The sequence below is a fragment of the Molothrus ater genome, chromosome 1, assembly GCF_012460135.2.
Source record: "Molothrus ater isolate BHLD 08-10-18 breed brown headed cowbird chromosome 1, BPBGC_Mater_1.1, whole genome shotgun sequence".
NCBI lineage: Eukaryota > Metazoa > Chordata > Aves > Passeriformes > Icteridae > Molothrus > Molothrus ater.
The window spans coordinates 5,534,460-5,552,587 of NC_050478.2; the positions used below are offsets into that span (position 1 = coordinate 5,534,460).

Consider the following 18,128-nt stretch of genomic DNA (forward strand, 5'->3'; position numbering starts at 1 on the left):
CTTTTGTGAATACAAGAGGGAGCTTGAAACACACCAGAACAACAAAATCCACAAAAATGGACATGGCTGAGCCCTTGCCTCTGCCTGGCAACTCTTAAATGTAGAATTATCTTTCTTTATGCTTCTTCAAGGTTAAAAGATTCAATGTTTTATAAGTTTTGAAGAGGTGATATTGTTAACGAGGTGATATTGTTAACAAGGTGATGATAATTTAATTCTTTATGTATGATGCATATATGAAAATGTTGTCTAATCACTGTTAGAATTCCTCTTTATGAGCATCCTGTTCATGCCTTCCAAGAGGTATAAATAAATCTGATTGAGGATTGTGACAGATTTATTAATATTTGCCAGTGAAGTGGATAATTCCAGCAGATACATAATTGTTCTGGACTAAATTCAGTTGTTCACATGATAAAGGTCCTGCAAATCATCTGCACAAGTGGAAGATGAAATGAACCTCCTTAAGAAAATGCAGTTTAAACTGGTTTGATCTAGGAGGTGCTCTTCCTTTTAATTTTGAATGATGACTTTCTGTAAACATTATTGTCCTCTGTAATGTTGAGTTCTTACTCCCAGTTATTTTTACCACAGCATTGTTTAGAGTCAACTTATTTCATAATCCTAAAATTTATCATAGGTGTATCACTGCATAAATATTTTCCATTGATAATGAAGGAAGAACTAATATTCTGTTAATATTTTTCATAATTCTTAACTAATTAAACTCATTCACAGATTTTCCTCTGCATTGCAAGCTTACTTTTGAAGCTTACTGATTTTAGGCAATCAATATTTGAAAACAATAGTCCATTGAGATTTTGAATGTTATTCCTTTATAATTTCTGTTGAGTTCTACAGTAAAACAGTTCTGAAAGAAGCCAAAATCTTTCTATTACACAATCCTTCTGCCATACTGAAAAATTACTTGTACAATGGGCTTGAGAAATGTTTAATAACAGCTCCAGTCAAGAATTGCCTGTTTTTCTCCACTGACTGAAAAAAGAAACCTACAACTAGCTCAGCTGCAGCTTTTTATACTGTATCTACAGATCTAAATGTAGAGCAGTCAGCACACATTTCACATTTACATAGGAACCTTTAGAAAAGACTGATATTGCAGGCAAGCTGTAAGTGCTAAGCACACAAAGAGCTTTGAAAAATAAGCATTTAAAGCGTACAGTTCTCTGCAGGATCTGCCAGCTGTGTGTGACATTGTTTTAGTTCCATTGCCATGAATGATAAATGACATTTCTTTCAAAATTCAATACCTGCAAAAGCAAAGACCTGATGTAGATATCATTGTGTGGAAATGACACAACACTGAAGTATTTGTAGTGGGTTAAAGCCCTGGAACAACCACAATATATTTCTGATTTCCTGCCAGTTGTTATGGTTTTAACCTTGCATTGCCAATTACCTGGTTTTTATCATGGACTGATTTTATTAGAAAAGGAAAATCTTCTGTGGACAAACTCTTTTGGACAATCCCTAAAATATTAATTTTAGCTATTTATTACCAATAATACAATTCTATTTTCACTGTCTAATACACAATTAACAGAATAAAATTTTAAAAAGTTAAATTTCAAAAGGTGTTTGCTAAGAAATTTGGCAAAAATTGTCAGCAACCAGTTAAGGATTTACCAGTTTTTATGACATGAATGTGCCACCTTTGTTCAGTGTCACGTGGGACCAAAAATTCTCCTTTGACTGTTTTCAGAAACGTTTTAAGGTGCTAAAACTTGAGCTTTTAAATGAAGACTGTTTCCTGTACAAGAAAACCAACAAGGAAAGAATAATTACACACACACACAAAAAAAAAAAAAAAAAGAAAAAAAAAGAAAAACAAACAAACAAAAACCCACTGGGAGAAGAGGCTGAAAAATCTGAAAGTCCTTGCACCTTTTTGTCACTAGGTCAGGATTTACCTCTTAGTGGAACACTCAGTAAGATCTGTTCAGAAAGCTCTTTAATTCCAGCTTCCTTGCTTCTGGCATATAATTAAATCAAAGTAATTCCAAAGTTGCAACCAGAAGTAAGTAGACATGATGAAACAGTGTTACCCCCAACAATTATTTTATTTTCCCCCGTAGAAACAAATAAACTTTCTTCCTTGTCTGAAAAAGTTTTGGAATAATATAGAAATATTTACTGAAGAAAAATAAAAATCAGTGAATTATCCCAGATTTTATAGTAAACAAGAAATGTAATCTAGATAATTATAAACTAAGGTACAGCATAAATTAGATTTTGCATATTAATATTTATTCATATTTGACTAAAAGTCTGATGATCTCATTTTACTTTTTAATCAGTGAGGCCTTCTGCCTTGCTATGGGTGAAATACCATTGATACACTCCCTCTCAAGATCCAGGAAACATTTTCAGCCTTCTGTCAAGTCCTTCATAATTTTTATCCATTAGCCATAAAAACATTCTTGTATAATATAATTAACTAGTCCCCACATTCTTCCTGTTTCTTTGATTTTCCAGCTCTAAGCCAGCCTCAAAATCTAAAAACTAAAATATTCAAATTCTAAAGACTGAACCAAAAATGTGCTAAATGTGTAAAATTTTGAAAAGTGATGTAACAGCAACAAGACTCAAACAAACAAAGAAAATCCTCCCAATGCTTGAAACACATGTGCAGGGCTTCTCAGATTGTGGTGCTGAAAGCAAAATTGTTCATCATTTGCCAGATTGTGAATGATGTAAGTAAAGCAGTAAGTTTTCTCCTCTAAAAAGTATATTTAAAAAAAATTAAATATTTTTTGCAAAAAAAGCCACACTGAACAAACAATATATATATACATATTCACATACATATTATATATATAGTTCTCCAGTGACAGATCTTTGCTTTCCTAAAATTTATTACCTCTAATGGAATAAATATCTTCTTTTTCTAGTGTCTGAAACACTCTTGAGCTGATGTTCCAGAAACACCCATGCAACCATTTAAAATAAATCCTTAGTGCAGCACGGAATCATCCTCGAGGGAGCCACATGAAAATAAAACTTGGTTTCTCTCTGTGAGAAGACACAATGTGTCACTACAAATCCTGCTATGCAATGCTGCTCTTTAATAATTTATTGGAGTCTCTTTGCCCTGGCTAAGCTGACAAATTTAATATGGAAGTGCTGCTCAAGTGTTGAATAAACATGAGCTAAAGTATTTTTCCAAACAAACAAAACTGCTGCAAAAGAGTGGCACAGGGCAGATTAGGTTTTTCCCAATAATTTATTGAGAGCAGCACTATTTTTGGTGCTAGTTTCTTTAGTAAATGAGATAAAATGCTACTTAAAACATGCCTACATTTACCAAATCACCCCTAGATTTCTTTGGTCCTACAGCTCCTCATTGAACCTGCAGAGGTGGATGAAACACTGGGCTAATGGATCATCAAATTTCAGAGGGCTGGAACTTGTGACAAGTAAAATGTAAAAGCAGAATTTTTTTAAAAAGACCACCTTATCCATATTTTTACACCTTTTGTCATGTCAGTGTGTATCTCTCTTTTCAGACTTTTAGATTAGGAGGAAAACCAGTGTTTTGGGATTTTTGATAACACTTTGAATGATCTTCCAGTGATCATTCACTTTCATAATCTATTTATCTTTTAGCCACTCATTGATATGAATATAACTCAAAGCAGTGCTGCTTAGTTTTCTTAAAAAATACCAAAAAATCTTTGATAAAGCTTTGATGAGGGAGTTTTTGAAATCCAAGCCAGCAGATTGCTCCTTTCTGTGTATTTCCAGATGTGTGGGACAGGGTATTCCTTTATCAGAGCCATGTGGGCTCTTCCTGTGGCATTCACATTCTCTGATAAAATCCCTTCACCCAGGATTTTTCTCCTGGGGAGCTGAAAAGCCTCAGAGAAAAGGAAAACAATTCTTATCTCATTTGCTTCTCCTGTGCTGTGCTCATGTGGAATGTGTTTGGAGATTGTTCACCCACAGGTGATTGTTTCATTGGATTCTGCTGTGAGTTGTTTTCACTGCTTGGCCAATCAGGGCCAAGCTGTGTCAGGACTCTGGAAAGCGTCAGGAGTTTTCATTATTATCTTTTTAGCATTAAGTATCTTTTCTGCATTCTTTAGTATAGTTTAGTATAGTATTCTTTAATATAATATAGTATTATAAAGAAATAAATGAGCCTTCTGAGAACATGGAGTCAGATTCATCATTTCTCTCTTCATTGGGGCATTCCCTGCAAATACAGTATCTTGCCAAGAATATAATACTCAGCTACCCACTAAAAATATTACTTATTGGAGTTTCTCTTATTTTATTAAGGCTTGCAGACCTCCCCTTCAGATCTCTGCTAGAATTTCTTGTGTCTTAGGTTGGAAATGGGTGTGTGCATTCTGTTCCTATCTGATGGGGCAGTTTTTTCTTTCTCTCTCCCACAGCCAATCCTCCCTCCAGGAGATCTCTGCTGTCCACGGCCACTGAGTGTCCCTGCAGGGCTGATCCAATCCCATCATCCCATGGGGAGATGCTCCGCCCAGGGGAGGAGCCAAGCATTCCTCCCTGGATCCAATCTGAGGCCTGGCACAGCCCAGCAGCCTTTGCCCAGTGCATTGCCAGAGGAGCAGCTTGTGCTGCCCTGCATTGCCAGAGGGAGCCCAGGCCCATCTCCAGCAGCCCTGGAGCTGCAGAGGAAAACTCCCCCGTTGTGCAGGATCCCTGCTCCAGCAGAGCCACAGCTGGCACTGCAGGAGGGCTGAGCCCCCATGGGATGGGGCTGTGCCACCCCCTGACACACAGGGGGACAGGGACTGCTCTCACTCTGGCAGTGGTTTGTTTTCTTTTTGTACTATTGCATTTGTATTTTTATTTTTCCTAATAAAGAACTGTTATTCCTATTCCCATATCTTTGCCTGAGAGCCCCTTAATTTCAAAATTATAATAATTCAGAGGGAGGGGGTTTACATTTTCCATTTCCTGCCTTCCTTAGCAGACACCTGCCTTTCCAAACTGACACCTTGTTAAAAATTTGGATGTTTAGAACTTCCCAGGCCCCTGCAGCCAAAGTGCTTGAAGGAAGCAGTACAAAACCTCTGCTTGTGGTGTGCCAGCTCATTCACCTGCTCCTCCAGAAAGATGGGGTAAGTGCCACCTATTCCTGAAAATTTCCTGCTTATTTTCTCTCTTCATGGGCTCTTTCACCTCCACCTTAACACAAGAAAATGCAAAGAAAGTTTTGAGGATGGGAACCTCCTCACTGCACTCTGTGATAAACACAAATGCAAAGAATTCCTCTAGATTACCTTTCTTTCTTTTTTTTTAACTTTTTTTCCCCTAAGTACTAATTTAGTATTGGAATCAGACTCTCTCCTTTGGCATCTACTTTTGGTAAGTCTGAAGAAATGTTTCCCATTTCTGTTGTTTGTAAAAATACAATTACATGGCCAACACTGCAGCTCCTCATTGGCTCACCTGTTACAAAGACACAAAAAGCAGTTTAATACAAAATAGAGCTATGAGATAAGGTTCCCAAATCTACACAGCAAAAAAAAAAAAAAAAATCAGATAAACGTTTGGCATAATTTTTTTTTCTTCTGAATACTTTTATTTCCCATCTGCTCAATGAATGTGATGCACAGATCTGCAGTCACAGCCTAGAGACAACTCCAGGGAAAAGTTACTTAAAAAGGCTCCTGAGAATATCCTGTGCTTTCTTTGGATAAATATGAACCAAAGTGTGTGGATTTTCAAGCATAAATAGCTCCTGAAGTGATAGGGAATGTAAGAATTTCACTTGGAAGCAAAGGCACAGAATGGAAAAAGCAGCTTTTTTTTTTTTTTTTCTTTTTTTTCCTGTTTTTGTGCATCACACTTGAACCACAGAGATTATGTGGATAGATCCTTTGAAAAATGAAATCTTGGAAGTGACAGCAGTACTACCAAGGAGTTTTAATGAAATCAGTACTTTTATACTGAAATGAAAATGTTCATGCAGGAAATATAAGAAACATTTTAAGGAGATTAATATAACAACACTTCCAATTAGTTCTGCTACTTTGAAAATTTTCAGAACTTTTCTATTCATGAGTTAAAGGCAGAATCAGAAGGATCCATCCGAAGTAGAACAGAGTGGGGTAGACATGAAATGTCAGGGAGGTGCAAATACCTCTTAAATAGAAAAAACCCTCTTAAATAGAAATACCTACCCACTTAAAAATACCACAGACTACCACTTGTAAAACAGCAACATTGGACTATTGATTTAATAGTATCAATTAATGCTAAAATTTGTCTCAGCTGGTGGAAACACTATTCTTGGGCACAATTCTCTGCCAACAGAGAGGAACAGAAACACAATATTGGTTAAAAATTAGCAATAACATCTTTTTGGATTATACTAATGGGGATGATTTTTAAAGGCTGTTAGAATGAGAACAGTAGTGGGCGAGTTTGGGGATTTTTTCACAGTTTTAAGCTGTGCCAGGGGAGGTTTAGGTTGGACATCAGGAGTGTGAAAAATGCCAATCACTTATTTTTTTACAATTTTAAAAGTTTAATAGTAATAAAATGGTTATAAAAATAGTAATACAATTAGACTAATAATAATTTGAATTAGGACAATATGAGACAATAAAAACAAAGAGTTTCAGATGTCTGGGTACCTTTTCTGGGCAGCACAAGCCCGAAAAAGGACCCATGTTAACAAAGAATTAACCCTTAAAAGCAACAGCCTGTTGCATATTCATACACCTCATACACGATGCATAAATTCCATTCAAACACAGGATTCTGTCTGGTCAGTGTCAGCTTCTTCCTCTGAATCCTAACAGCGCCTTTGAGGTGGGAAGAAGTTCCTTTCTTCTGGTAAGAGGGCAATAAATTCTCTTTCTCTGAAAGATTCAGGTGTCCTGTGGCTGCTATCTCAGTGCAAGTCCTTTCTTTAAAAAAAGTATCCTGCATAGCATAAGTTTCTATTTTAACTTTTTTTAAATAACTTAAAACTATATTTAACACACTTACATAAGAGAATTAATACAGCATTACTTTCTAACACAACACATATAATATTAATTTTAATATTTGCAAAAAGCCAATCATAAAATACGCATTTTTCACAGGAGGAATTTCCTCACAGAGAGGGTTGATGAGACATTGGGAAGGGGCTGCCCAGGGAGGTGGTGGAGCCACCGTGCCTGGAGATGCTTGAGGGGACATTGAAGTGCCATGGGCTGTCCCCACGGTGGTGTTCGTTGATAGGTTGGATTCAGTGACTTCAGAGATTTTTCCCAAACTAAAATATTCCATAATTCAGCGATTTTGTGATTCTGGGACTCCAGCGCTGGCCTCGCCCCTCAGGCCTGGCCCCGCCCCATCATAGGCCCTCCTCCATCCTTAGCCACGCCCCTTCTCCACCCCCCGCAGCAACGCCTCGCTTCTCCCGCCCCGCTCCCGTCGCTAGGGGGCGTTCCCTGCCGGTCACGCGCCAGGGCGCGGAGTCGAGCCGCGTTCCCGCATCGCTCCGCCGTGTCCCGGCGCTGTGTTCGGCGCTCTGCTCCTCGGGCCTGCGGGGGCGGCGTGAGGGCGCTGCCGGGGGCCGCGGCCGCCTGAGGGCCGGCTCCGCTCGGGTCCGGCGGAGCGCTGCCGGGGCGGCCGCCATGGGGCTGGGCTCCAGCTCCGAGGGCCCCGGCGGCGGCGCCGAGGGATTCCACGTGCACGGGGTGAGGCGGCCGCGGGGAGACGGAGGGAGGTTGGGAGGGCCGCGAGGGGCGGCGGGCGCTGGGGCGGCTCCGGCGGGGTCGCGCCGCCGGTCCCCGCCCGTGCTGGCCGGGCCGCCCCGGCTCCCGGCTGTTGGCTCCGTCCCGGAGCTGCCACGGCGGCAGGGGCGGGGCGGGGCGGCCGCGCCGCTCCCGGTACCTGCGGGGGCTGCAGCGAGCTCGGGGCCGCGACCTGGCGGGACTTGGGTGCCGAGCAGCCCGGGGGAGCCTGTGGGGCTCCCCTCGGGGAACCTGAAATAGTTCGAGAGCAGAGCAGCGCTTCTTCCCTGCCTGTTCCCCTCTTTTTCTCCTGGCTCCCCTCTATCTCTCCCTGGTCTCTGTCTCTCTGCTCTTCTCCTTCTCTCCCTGTTCCTCTCTCTCCCTATTCCCCTTCTTCCCTCCTTTCCTGTTCCCTTCTCTGTGGATCCCCACAATATCACGTTAGGGGGTTAATTCCCCCTGCAGCGGTGTTTCCCCCGTGGCTGCCTCTCCCGGATGCAAGTTTGTTGTAACTCCTCTCTTTAGCAGATTGTGTGCCCGTACAGAGGTGTAAATGCATATCTGGAAGTTTAAGGATGGGCAGATAACCGCTGTTTGCTTGAGTTATCGTCTCTTTTAGTGGGTATTTTCCCTTCCTGGAATAAGAATGGGAGTGTTGCTGCCACGTGCTGTTTCCACTTCATGTGCATTCTGTGTTTCTCAGCATCAGTATAAAGCTGCCTGCTTGCTTTTGATGCTGTTCAGGGCTGTGATAAAAGTTAATACTTCGACTTCAGCTGTGGTTACAGTGCTCAGTGTTTTCTGTTTAAAAATAAAGCATGATTTTTTATTCTTATTTTTGCTTTAGAAACTTTAACTGAAATAACTATGCTATTAAATTTGTTTTTATAACTTTTATAGACAATTCTGCCAGCAAAAGCTCCAATACCAATACAACTTTATCTATTAAAAAAAAGTAAATACATATATATAGCATTTTGGTAACACCAGACCAAATATAAGATGTAACTTTCCTAGCAATGAACTTCCCAGTTTAGGTGATGCCTGGCTTTTAATTTTGTGCTTAAATTGTGAGGTGGCTCTCAGGAGTCAAACACATCTCAGGTTAAGGGCTGCTTAACAAAAAGGTAACAAAAGAGGTAACAAAAAATAAAGTCCAGAGCAAACTGTCAGTAGGTTTGCAGCGATTCCTTAACACCATCTTGCTTTGTCAGTGCACCTTGAGGTGGGTGGATTTAATATAATTGCAGACTTTTGGAAGGGTTTTTCCTGGTATGAATGTGTTTTATGAGTGTTCCCTCTAGTGATGGCATCTCTTCTATGACAGCTTTGGTTCTAATGAAACTGAGATGTCCCAACTCTTAATCTTTTGTAAGTGGTGGCAGTTTTCTTGACCAGAACTTGTGGGCAGGTGTGTGCTTGTGTAAATATTCCTGTTCCAGTGGGCTGGAAATGTGGGAACCCAGCTGTCACTTGTGTTCATGGAAAAATGGCTCTGATGCAAGTGGGGACTCTCACAGTGCTCAGGTTGTTAGAACCACAGGAGGAAATCCTGCAGCAGCACGCTGAAAACCAAACCTTTCTGCAAAGTATTCAGTATTTAATAATTCCAGGTTGTGAATTCTGAATTACAATATTTATGTCTTATATGGGATTCAAAACCTACTTTTTACAGCTTGATTTGGGTATCTGTTCATAGTTATATAAAAGTAAGAGCCTAATTATGGGCTGCTGCTTGAGGGTGCTCATTTGGTGCCTTATCTCTGGCTCAGCTCAAAAGTAAATATTGAATCAAGTGTAAAGATTAAAACTTTCCCTTATGTAACTGGAGGTCAGTGTGGAATAACAATAAAATCTGTGTTCTGCAGGTTCAGGAGAACTCCCCAGCCCAACAAGGAGGACTGGAACCTTTCTTTGATTTCATCATTGCCATAGGACACACGAGGCTTGTAAGTCTCAGATGATTTTGTTTTCCACCCTACATGAACTGTGGGCACTGTAGTGATGATGAAAGGTAAAAACCAAAACTGTCACAAGCAGAGAAGCTTTTCACATTGGACATTAAAAGTAAAGTAAAACTTGCAGTTATTCAAAGTCTCTTTGGCTAGCCCCAAGTTTGAAGGAAAGGTTTTGCTTATGCCTTTACTCAGCTTAACTTCTTAGCAGGTTAACACAATGTTTTTGTTATTGCTCATTTGTACATATTTTCTACCACAAGGTGAATACTGAACTGGTGAGTCAATAGTCAGAGCTCAACATTTGTTTAAACAAACTTGTTTCAACATTTGATAAAACATGGAAAAGAATCAGTGTGTCTACTTAGACTTCTGAGACCAAGAACACAGTTCCTGTGTGTTGAGTTATGAGAGAAGAGTTGAGTTTTGGTTTGATGGGGTTTTTTTGGGTTTTGGTTGGGGTTTTGTCAGGGCTGTGCCTTGTGTGCTCCACCATAACCGCGTTCAAGCTGAATTCATTAAGTTTGTCTTGGTTTTATGAGAGGAGATGTCTTTTTTGGAAGTGATCATTATCAGAGCAGATTTTGGGGGAAGATCATTTCATCTTGTAACATGACAGAAATGAAGCTGTTTTTTCTCAGTCAGTGTGCAGTGACTTTGAAGGGCTGTTGAAGAGGATGGGGCTCAGAGACATGAAGTGAAATGTTGCTGCTCACTGTTAGACTACAGCTGGCATCTGATACTGCTGGTATTATGTAATAGCAGTTGTGAAGGACAGGAATGCCAGTGATGAAATGGAATAACAGGAAGTACTTATGTAAAGGGATGTGTGTTGACAGTACTGACTGCCTTCTAGTAAAAGAAAATTGAACTGGAAATTGCTGGGATTGTTTGTGAACCACAGAGTCTAAACTTTGATAGTTTTGCTTCTTTATATTCAAATTCTCCCACAGATGTTACAGGTGCAACTGGAAATAATGTTAATCCTGCATCTGCTTTACAGAACAAGGAGAACAATATGTTGAAAGACCTGCTGAAGGCAAATGCTGAGAAAGCAGTGAAGCTGGAGGTGTACAACATCAAAACAATGAAAATCCGAGAGGTGGAGGTGATCCCCAGTAACATGTGGGGAGGACAAGGCCTCCTTGGGGCCAGCGTGAGGTTCTGCAGCTTCCAGGGAGCCAATGAGCACGTCTGGCACGTTCTGGTGAGCAGCAGTGCTTGGCTGGCTCCTTATTGCCTGTGTAACCTTGTTTTACTGGGTGGTGTTTAGCAGTAATGTACAGTGGTGCAGCCACACAGAGGAAGGGAACACTGTCCTGAAGGTTTGTCTGAGCTGTTTGAATAGGGACAAGGAGTGGGTGGCTGTCAGGGCTCCCAGTGACAAAAAGAACTCCATCCCAAGCAGACCAAACAGTATAGGTGGGGAGCGTTTTTGCCTTTTTATGTTGAAGAATCAGTGGCAAAAGTAAAAAGATTCTGGCCTGATTGGTGTCTCTGTGTTGGCTAAACTTCACTGAAGTAATTTTAGTGTTACAAAAAGCACCACAAATTTATTTTAAAATTAAAGAGGAAGAGCTGAAAGAGTAGAACTGAATAGGAAAGAACATGTATGTTTCTGGTTGTTTAAGTAAATGCAATTTCTCAGCATCCTCAGAGGATGTAATTTTAAATGGGTAAGATTTTCTTACTCATCATGTTCTACATCGTTCTTACTCAGCATGTTTTACAGGATGTCACAGGTAGATGTAGACTATCTGAGAACTTCTTTTTTATCCCATTAACAAATTGTTCTTTCCCTCCTTGCTCTGGGAGTTAGTTCTTTTTGACCTTGCTAGTTAACCCTGCTGGAGGTGCAGATGACTTGTGTCACTCTTCCACAGGACGTGGAGCCTTCGTCTCCTGCGGCTCTGGCTGGTCTCCAGCCTTACACTGACTACGTTGTTGGATCTGATCAGATTCTGCAGGAGGTAGGGTGCACGTTCCTTCCAGCAGGCAGTGGTTGTCTTTGTGCCTGCCAACTGTTTATTGTTTTGTATAAATCTCATCAAACACATGGGGGTGGCAATGAGGGATTTTGGAAGGTTAATGTTTACCTTAACAATCTTACCTTCTGTCAAAAACATAAACATCATCTTTCTTTTTAGTCTGACAATAAAAAGAATATGCCACTTAAGATCAAACTACATCGGTGATTTTTCTATCTCTGGGTGTTTAATATCTCACATTAAGTAAATAACTATGTAAAATGTTGACTTGCACATATGGGTTTATTACTACTATTTTTTATCTTTTTTTTTTCCTAGTCAGAGGATTTCTTTTCCCTGATCGAATCCCACGAGGGGAAGCCTCTGAAGCTGATGGTTTACAACACTGAGGCAGATTCCATCCGAGAGGTAGTTGTGACTCCCAATGGAGCTTGGGGTGGAGAAGGAAGGTACTGATCTCTCTTGATGACAGGTTTGACACTTGCTGTAAATGAGATCCTGTTAGGAGTATTACTGCTACCACTTATTGGTGTTTCCATGTTAAGCCTTGTTTCCTCGCACTTGTCACCCAAAACTGTTAACCTTTACATTAAAAATAAAAAAACAGCTTAGAGCTAGGAATTGGGCACATTCAGGATCTAATCCTGCCCAAGCTGAATCAAATGGCAGAACTCCTGTTTTGAGTTCCCCATTAGCAGACTCATTATCTGCTTTCTCATAGTCAAAACATTCAGCTAAAGCAAGAACAAAACCCACATCAGGTCAGATTAAATATTTTGTAAAGATATAAAATAGTTCACTGATAGCTAAGCTGTGCATGTCTCAAAGTTGATTGCAGAGCATTCCTTGAGTACTCTTAAGTGGAAATTCTTGCAGGTAGGTGTTTCCTGCTATAGATAAAAGACATAAACTATTCTTGTTTAAAAAAGTCAAAATTTAAAATATTAGCTTTGTTAAGAGCACCTTTTTGTGTCTTGATTTTTTTCTCTTGTACAGTTTAGGATGTGGTATTGGATATGGCTATTTGCACAGAATTCCAACACAGTCCACAACATCAAAGAAAAAGCCAGAAAGCAAATCACCTTCACCCTCACCAGAAACTGGAACTCCTCTGCCATCCACTAATGGTTACACAGAGGTAGGAAAAAAATAAATTCCAATCTCTGCCACATTCTCTGGAGTTTCAGAAATTTCTGCTATTTGGGACAGTGGTAATACAGAATGTTTGAGTACAGCATTCAGTTTTGTTGAATGAAATGCAGTTGGGTGAAGGGAAGGGGAGAGCTGATGCTGCTGAGCAGGTGCCAGATCACTAGTGGCAGCTGCTATAAATTCTTGCCAGATATTCTCTCCCTATTTTCAAGTCTTGCATCCTACAGCTGTGCCAGTCAATGGGGATCATGTTAAAACACCTACTTCACTAGGAGAAAGATACACCTCCAGGAAGCAAGTTCTGAGAACAGACTGGCTGTAAAAGGCTGAGCTGGAACATGTCCTGAGTGGTGTTTGTCTTTCAGTTTCAGCATCACAGCTTCTCTCTTCCACTGGTGCATGTGGAGACAGGCAGGATGCTTTCATTGCAGGTTTAGCTACAAGTGAAGCTTTTGACATAAAACAATGTTTTTACTTCTTGCTGTCTTACTCCAGACTCCACTGTTGGCACCTACCTCTCAGAATGACAGCTCTGAAGCAGTTATGAACTTGGATCATTCCACAGAGCAGGAAATGAGTGGTTACTCACCAGAAAGCTCCCTTTCTCCTCCTCCCCCTCTCCAGAGAGTTATGGATCCAGGTATGTTTTCTTGGGTGCTTTTTTCACCAATTCTTTAAAGCACATCTAAATAAATTAATATGGTCTTGAACAAGCTAGAGATTTAAATCCAGAACTCTGAGCACTGGTGGTGGTTTTCCTTGAGGTTTTTTGACTTCCTTGTATTTCGAAGCTGTAGAATTTGGGTACCAGGTAAGTTAAATTTATTTGCCTTTAGTAAGAAGGAGACTTCACTGACTTCAGTCTGGATTGAACATGTCCTTTTGAATCTAGAATTTTGTGTTGCATCTAACTAATACTTGCTTTCTCCTTCAGGATTTCTAGATATGTCTGGAATTTCCGTTTCTGAGTTCACAAGCTTAACAGAAGTGTCAAACCTGTCCTCATCTTCCCCCTTCAACATGCCAGCAGCAGGGGCTTCTGTAGGCTCTGAAACATTAATGCCAAAGAGTGAAGCCTCTGCTTATTTTGGTAAGTGCAGTCAAGATTTCCTTTGGGTCTTGTTTCTGGAATGGCACCAACTCATGCTCACTTAACATCATCACAGTTTTGGAAACAGGCAGATTTTAATAAAAATCAGCAAGAATGGGATGGAAAAAGTAGCAGAAATCAGGTTTAGAAATGGAAAAATTGAATGTGCTTTTCCTTAAGCTTATAGCATGTGGGTCTCTTTCTTTAAGTGAAAATGCTGAGGCACTGTCTGTTAGCCTGCTATGTTTTGGTTTTTTACCAACTCTCTCAATTTCCCAGAAAACACCTCAGCTTTGGACCCTGAAGGTTTAACCCCATATCCTGAAGGATCAGGCAAGCAGCCCACCCTGGAAAACCTCCTGCCTTCAATTCCATCTTTACCTTCTCTTGATCTTCCTCATGACATTTCTTCAAAAACAACACTAGGAACTGATGCTGATAACCAGGAGCCCAAGATGCTTGTGAACAGCATGGAGAGCTCATTACCCACTGCTCCAGAGACACCAGAGCATGAAGCAGCAAGTGAGCAGAAAGGAGAAGCAGCTGCACGAGATCCTGAGTGAAATGGACCCTGCTGCTGTTTACAGACTGCTGAATATTTTTCTGATCTTGAAAGAATTACAGTTACTCTATTTTGTTAGTGTAGACAATACTAGAAATCACATGAAGTACAGAGCCTGTTGTCTTTTCCAATCACTGTTTAATGCATTGATCTATGTTCAGAATTTGAATGCTGTCCAAAATGACCCAATCAATAGAGAAATTGATGCAGAAACAAGTTGGACACTGGCAGAATGTCAAGTTCAGGAATTCACATTTGCCTAAAAGTGCTCCTGAATGTATTTACAAAGGCACTGTGCCTGAAGAGTGACACTTAGTGATGATTTTTATCAGTATGCTTGATGGCATTAAAAAAAATATTTATAGTTTGGAATTGTTAGAAAGCTTTTCTAATGGTACATCTTGGTTAGACTGTTTTTGTGATTTGCAAGGCATTTCTTACACTAAGATACTTTTACTTACTGCTCTAGTACTCTTACTAGACTTCTTTTTCCTGGTTTAATTCCCTTCTCCGCAACAGTCCTTTGTGTACCTTCTTTATCCCTACTGGGCAGGAAAGAAATACAATGGGGTTTGAAACTGCAGCCTCAAATGGGACAAAGCCATGGTGGTGGGTCCTGTCATTCACTTCTGCTCTTGAGTGGACCAGGTGGGGGCCTTGCAGTTAAATAAACAGTGAGGGGCAAGGGAATAATGGAGGTTACTTGGAATAAATTGAAGATGATTTTAAAGTAGGGGTGATGAATCTTTTTGGTGAAGATTGAATGTGTTGGCTCTTGTAGTGACCAAGAAATAGCTTTCCTTTGTGCTTTCCTATTTACTCATTACTATTTTTATACAAAGTATTTTAAGTTTAAAACAGGGCTGTTGTGCAGCACCAGCAATTGGTTTTTGTAGCCTTTTTTTGTTTGCATTTGCCTCCAAATCACTTCTGAATGTAAAGGCAAGCATGACATAAACAATGGAAGACAGGGATGGTTTTATAATCCTCAGGGCAGTGATTTATCATGGACTTTCAAAGCTGCTGATAGGCAATAATAGAGCTAGTGCAGTGAAAACCCTTTGTAAATGAAGAGAATGGGGTACAAGGCTGGTGTGTGTTTAGGCTATAAACTAAAGTACACTTATTAGCACAATATTGCCTGACTTCCTTTGCCCTGCCCTGGCTCTTGCTCTGTTTCTGCAGTGTCAGTAAGTGACACTGGTACTGCTGCAGGGGGGACTCAGGGTCCCACAGGTTTGCTTGTGACAGCTCAGCTTCAGCCAAAGGGTGCAGGCAAAGTCACAGCACATGAGGGCTTCAGATGAGTCCACCCTGACAAAAAAATCTGTCCTTGATCTGTTGTTAGTCTGAAATACTGCAAGCACAGTAGTTCTGAACAGGATTGTCAAAGTACCTGTTGCTTTAAAGAATGTATTGACTTTTAACTAAAGGCAGTAGAATTGACAGTGGATTCTAGTCTGCTAAAGGGTCTGTTAATTGTGGGCCAGTTTTATTTCCTATGTTGCTAAAATAAATTTCCTATTTTGTTCCCCCAGCTGTTACAAGGGTGAACAGCCAAACACTAAAAATAAATGTAATTTAAACTATTCCTAGGTTTGTTTGATCTTGGAGCCTGATGCCTGAAGACACCTAGGTGGTGTTTTATTCATGTTGTTTATTTAGGACTGTTTCTAGTCCTTAATCTTTCTCAAAAATGGCCATGACATGGTAATTTATTTAAGTGACTCTGTACCATAAACACCTTTTAGAAATCTAAGAGCAGGGAATGTCAAAACTCATGCTAGATTTCAAATGTCACCATAATAAATGGGTTAAACTTCCTTCAGTCTGTGTCCAGCCTCTGCGTGTCATGTTAACTGGCTCTGGGAAGGGGTTTGGAAAACCAAGTAGTTAAACCTTGAGCCAGAGAATGTTGTGTTCTCCAAACCTGAAACCTGATCATTCAAATGCTAAATGAGGTGAAGAGTTGGACCTCCTCATCAAATTTCTTTCCTCTTGGATACTCCCTCCCAGCTGCAGCCCAGCAAGTGAAGAGTATTCCTGTTTGTGAGTGCAAAGTGAGAAAAGTGACTGTAATTTTAGTTTTGAAATAAAACCTAAAAAGAATGGGAGAAGCACCTGAGGGTGGCTGGATTCAGAGCCAATAGCAAACAGCCACTCAGGCTGCTGCTCTCCCAGAGATCTGTTTCCAGGTAAGCAGGAGCTGGATGTGACCGTTCTTCCACTCTGTAAACTTTGAGAGCTCCCTAAACCCGACAGCAGCAGCTCTTCTGCAGACAGAGAAGGATTATCTGGGCAGCATCAGGAGAAGGGTAGAACAAAGGCAGGAGGAGAAGGAGGTCACCTCAGATGTTACAGCAGCAGGGTGGTTTGTATGGCCAGACACAACAGGATGAGCTGCCAGACCTGAGCTGCTCCCTAGAATTACCAGTTGAGCCTGAGGACACAGGCCTGGCAGACATTAAATCCACAGAGGCTCCCAGCAGCTCAAGCATTAGAGTGAGGATTAGACAAAGCCCATCTCCCCTGAGCCCTGCTGCTGCCAATGCCACAGCACCCAGGGATGGCTGATGGGGCTGAGCCAGGAGGAGCCTCTGAGCCCCAGCATTCCTCCCACCTGCGTGCTCAAACCTCTGCTCAGCAAAGGCCACAGAGAGCTGGCCCAGCCCTGCCCCAGCTGAGGCTGACCTGATCCATGGGAACTTTGCATACAGCATAACCCTGTATAGGAATGATTGTAAACCCCCAAGATCATGATAAGGAAATAGAGATAAACATGCAAATCTCATTATTAACAGCAATATGGATGCTGAACTAATTCTGGCTGAACTTGAATGAGTGAATGTGGATGTGTTTATTGTCTTTAAGTTAAGCACCTACTGGTAGAACTATTGTAACATCAAATTCAGGCACTGTTGATTTAATTTTCCCTCTTAAACTTTCAAAGCAGGCCTGACAATCTACTGAAGCTCCTGCTGGACTGCTCTAGGCTCTGTGCAGAGGCTGCTCAGCCACACTTGGCTGAACTTCTCTGAGCTGTAAGTCAGAAATGCTGCAGGAAAATGGATCTGTGCAATGCTGAGCACAGATCACACCACACACATTCACACATGCATTCTCCATCTTCCCCCAAAACTGGGCAAGGATCTTCACCTCCAAGCACTAACACAAGAACAGGCTCTTAAGAGAAAGCAGCTACAGGTTACTCATTGCATTGATTAGACTGTGTTCCATTTCTTGGGCACTGCCCACACAACTTCCTTCTTGGCTTTTGCCTTAAGCAAACACTAACTGGCATTGCTTCTGCTGTAGCAAAATTTCAACTGTTTGCTCAAAGTTACATTTCTAAGCAACAATATGTAATTATTACATGTGTAATATGTAATTAATATGTAATTAAGCATTCAGAGTCCCCCAAAAAAGACATTTAGAATAGTGTCACAATATCCTCAGAGAGAGATCAGACATGTCCCACCCAGGCTCTAGTCAGCACATCTCCTCTGCATGGTGTTTGCACAGCTCTGGACAGAAAAACCTCCACTCTATTACAGGGAGCTCTTTCAATCAACCACTTTCCTGTTAAGTGTGTGTGCTCCCAACAGCTCTGTTATCCAGCTGGGAAGTGACTTTTCCTGGCTCTGTTCAGGA

The 18,128-nt window shown here is 41.0% G+C and overlaps 1 protein-coding gene across 1 annotated transcript; it reads left to right on the plus strand.

The window, feature by feature from the left end:
- The first annotated feature begins 7,559 nt into the window (after nt 1-7,559).
- GORASP1 (golgi reassembly stacking protein 1) lies at nt 7,560-16,305 on the plus strand. Its single transcript, XM_036400021.2, has 9 exons — nt 7,560-7,694; nt 9,599-9,679; nt 10,689-10,892; nt 11,569-11,655; nt 11,992-12,122; nt 12,670-12,811; nt 13,321-13,465; nt 13,760-13,915; nt 14,195-16,305. The coding sequence occupies exons 1-9, from the start codon at nt 7,632-7,634 to the stop codon at nt 14,476-14,478; spliced, it is 1,293 nt and encodes a 430-aa protein (XP_036255914.1). The 5' UTR covers nt 7,560-7,631; the 3' UTR covers nt 14,479-16,305.
- Nucleotides 16,306-18,128: the final 1,823 nt, after the last annotated feature.